The 4,061-nt window shown below is 49.1% G+C and overlaps 1 protein-coding gene across 1 annotated transcript; it reads right to left on the bottom strand.

The window, feature by feature from the left end:
* Positions 1 to 1,212: 1,212 nt before the first annotated feature.
* Positions 1,213 to 3,413, bottom strand: LOC104506584 (adrenodoxin-like; the record flags this gene model as incomplete). The annotated part of the gene is made up of 4 exons (XM_010147573.1): positions 1,213 to 1,333; positions 1,585 to 1,714; positions 2,148 to 2,349; positions 3,235 to 3,413. Coding segments are annotated over 4 exons (632 nt in total), but the record flags the coding sequence as incomplete, so codon positions are not given.
* Between the last annotated feature and the right edge of the window lie 648 nt (positions 3,414 to 4,061).

Below are 4,061 nucleotides of genomic sequence, written 5' to 3'. Positions count from 1 at the left end.
TGGGCAGACATAATACGGTATGGAATAGCCCTTTGGTCAGTTGGGGTCAGCTGTCCTGGCTCTGTCCCCTCCCAAGATTGTGCCCACCCCCAGCACACTGATGAGGGGGAGTGTTGGAAAGACAGCCTTGATGCTGTGTGAGCACTGCTCAGCCATGGCCAAAACACCGGTGTGCTACCAACACCCTTCCAGCTACCAATAAAAAGCACAGCACTAGGATGGCTGTTTCGGGGAAAACTAACCCCATCTCTGCCAGACCCGATGTGATGGGGTTGATACGTTGCCTAAGGACTTGTTGGTTTAAATGGGTTGCTAAACATAGCCTGGGTTTTAACTACATCCATAGGGAAGGTTTCTGTGCTGAATTCCATTTGGAAAACTCTGTTACAGCTCATGGGTTCTCTACGAGATTTAGATGGCAAGTATGACACATCCACTCAAACAAATCCAGTCAAGTAAACCGGGGCAACAGGATGTTATACCTAAATTTCCATAAAACTCATCCTATTCCAACCAGGCTCACGTTACCAGAAACATGCGTATCACAGGTCTAAAAGCCAGATTATTTGAATTTTATTTCACATAATGGTAGTACAGCAATGGGAAAATTTAATATTTGGAGGAAGTAGCAGATCATGGCACATACTGGTTCAGTGGCACGTAACATCTCAAATTGATAGAAAGCAGGTCCCTCTTACAGGAAACGTCAGCACTGGAATGGTTATCGGTGTGTTCTTGCTAAGCAAACTCAGCCTGCATCATCAAACTGAACAGCACACCGTCTTGGATTTGGAACAGCTATCTCTTCTTAAACTTCCCAAACTGAGAAAAATCTGTTCTACAGTTAAAGAGGCAAGCCTTGCAAAACTCCCAGCAGTTACTTAGAATAGTAGAATTCCTTAAATTTCGAAGGAAAGGGCGAGTCACATACAGCACAGATGTTTACTGTCACCTGCCCAGGAAAACGTAAAGCTATACGCTTCAGTTCAGCTGCACTCAACAGAGCACCTAAGTGCTCAGCTCCCAGCATGTAACAAAGAACCCAGCGTTAAGCTTTGTTTAAATAAAAGATTTGCCAAACAGGCATTTATACTGAATCAGATCCCTGTGGTCTACTGCAAGCCAGCTCCAAAGAACAACAGCATTACCCAAAAGCAGAGTACCCTGCCCCACCTAAAACGAGGATGTGAGTTGTGCAGGAATCGTTTCCAGTTACTTTTTGCTTTTCTTTCCAACCTCCAGTTGCTTCCTCACATCTGTCATATCCATGGGGACCCGCACCGTCAGACCATCCATCGACTTCTTAACACACACCTGGCAGCCAAGGCGAGATCTGCGAAGAAAACATTAGGTGAGGCTCATCTCTTCCCACAGTAAAGGAAGAAATTCCCCACCCACCCCGGGATGCCTGGTCCAGGCTGGGTTTTCATTGAAGCTCCTGTTAAAGGTCTCGTGCTCTAAGAAGGAGCAGCTGTAGAGGCCCAGCCATAATCCAGAGAAGTCCTGTCCCCTTGGAAACAGGCACCAGCTGCTGAGAAGCTGCCCGCGGCTTGAGGACCTGCTGCCGTCAGCAGGGAGGCTTACGTCTCTGTGAGTCCGTACGCCAAGTCCAGCATGTCCAGCTCTTCCTCTGAGATGGCATCCAGCTTTTGGTAGGTGTCCTTCTCAAAGATGAGGTGACAAGTGGAGCAGGCTAATGTCCCTTCACATGCACCTGACGGAGAAATGAGGGAGCGACAGCAAATCAGAAAAAACAAGAGGGGGAGAGAGATCATCTGGCAGAACACCGTGAGAAAAGGTCCTTTAACAGGTATGGAGTATGTCAAAAGAGATGCCACAACACACAACGGAGGGATGCAGGATTTCAGCCTGTCTCTTCTCTGGGAGGATCACAATCAGTTTTCAAATCTGTACATCAACTCTGACCAACCAAATGCGTTGACCCAGGCTGCTGAAATCCCCACAGTGACGGCGTGGAAGCCGCACTGCCGTCTCAGCGTGGTAAGGCAGCCTAGCAAGCAGCTGTTGGGGGGGAGAAGCTTGTGTCGTGGTCTCACCAGAACACTGCGGCACTGTTCCCAGGTACCCACTGGTCACAGCACAGACACACAAACCCTAAGAGCACATACCTTTAGTGCAACACCTACCAAATCCATCAATGGCCAAATTTTGATTGACTACCACCTCCATCAAACTCTCCCCTTCTTTGGCCTTGGCCGTAAGTCGCTCTCCATCCTGATTTATAAAATGCACAGTCACCTGGTCTGCAGAGCTGTAAGACAAGTTTGCAAAAATCAGAGGAGCCCGCCCTTTCCTGCATGCCCACTGCTGAGGTCTCCTGGCTGAGCACTAGAGAGGTGGCACTCAGAGGGAAATGCACATACAAACACTTTATAGGAGGGTTACACCACGCACATCAGAAAATATTCAGGTTATCAGTTCTCAGTAGCAGACCAATCTGAGTTGACCCGAAATATTTCTCCCTTTATCAAATGTCCCTCCAAATAAACGTTTAGCTGCTCATGAACAAGTGCAGCTGCTCTGCATCCTCTGCCTTTGCTGCGGCTGGCTGATAGAGGGAGCACTTGTAGGCAGGAAAAGCCTTTGCAAATCCTGGGATGTTAATCCTGGATGCAGTGATGCGATAACAAGAAGTACCCAGGCCCAGATACTAATCGTGCACTAAGGGCTGTTGTCATTCACATTGTGTTTCCCCTTCCCAAGGGGGTTACTTGATGACGAGTGTTCCTTTTCTGCTGCTTGTTCTTTCATGAAGAGCCCACTCCTTCCCTCAACTCGGTCAGGGGGAGCCTTGTTACGGTGAGACATGCTCAGCCCCAGCTTACAGAGCAACTGTGCTGAGTAACCTCCTCCGCACTGATGTGATCCTTGCTCAGGAGACACTTCCAGTTATTCTGACCACGAGATCTAACCTGGCAGAGAGTTAAGAACAAGGCTATCGTCATCTCTTCGTGCTGACTGCGGAAACCACGCCTACAAATAAGAGGGAAACAGCATCCACTTCATGTCCTCCAGACCAGGCTCTCCCCAGCAGCGTGGAAAAGGCTGCTACCCTGAGCTGCAGTGTCAGGGATTTCTCACCAAGACAGCATATTCTGAGATCATCTATTACGTTTGCCGGGGGAAGCACATGAGCAAACAGTGTTTTTTCTCGGTGTACATACCCAAACAGTCACTTTGGAGCAGGAGGTCCCAGTTACCCAGAGGTCCCACCTCCTCTGCTGAAACAGGGCAGCACCCTGGAGGCAGCGGGTATTTTGCCCGGAACCTCTCGATGCGGCACTGCCCCTCTGTCCCCCGCAGCTCGGACACGTTCCCAAACACTAGCAGCGTCAGCGCTGCCCTGCGGCCTTGCTGCTGGCATTTCTGGCGTAGGAAGAAAGAGCCACAGCCTTGAAGATAGAGTGAATTTCGCAGTGAGAACTGGCCAAGCTCACAGTCCCCCAATTTTTCCCACTTACACAAGGCTGAGTGAGGCAGCATCCAGCTTCTTCCAATAACTGTTTGGTGTAAAGCTTGCTGACACTTCCCCTGGAAGCCCTGGGGCCAGTGAAACAAACAGCGAGTATGGCTCAGAGCTCTGAGAATTTTGAGTATTACTGCTGGATTTCTTGCAATGTATTTGCAATAAACACTGAATACAGACCTTCACAGCCCCAACGTCCCACGTTACGGCAAACCCACCAGCCGAGTAGCACGGTAGGGCCTACCGCGTGCCAGGCATCCTCTTGGAAAGCCACAGAGATTGGGAGGAGGAATTGGTTAAATGGGAATTGTCCCTGGGAGAGCAACGCTAGCAGCTGAAAGGACTTACCCTGTCTGCTCATCCCGCTCTGCTCTGTGGCAGACGAAAATGAACCATGTGGAGATCTCTGCTGATGTCCTTTTCATGTTATGCACAGAAATATAAAAGACTCAAGTTTAAACAATTTCCTTTGTTCTTTCTTAACTCATAAGAGGCAGAGATGGCGTACGGGGATGTATCCAACTGAATAGGAGACAGGAAAGAATTCCTGAAGACATGTAATGGAAAAGGGGGA

Source organism: Eurypyga helias, unplaced genomic scaffold (genome assembly GCF_000690775.1).
Source record: "Eurypyga helias isolate BGI_N326 unplaced genomic scaffold, ASM69077v1 scaffold7872, whole genome shotgun sequence".
NCBI lineage: Eukaryota > Metazoa > Chordata > Aves > Eurypygiformes > Eurypygidae > Eurypyga > Eurypyga helias.
The sequence above is the reverse complement of the archived record's forward strand: the minus strand, read 5'-3'. Positions and strand labels throughout refer to the sequence as shown.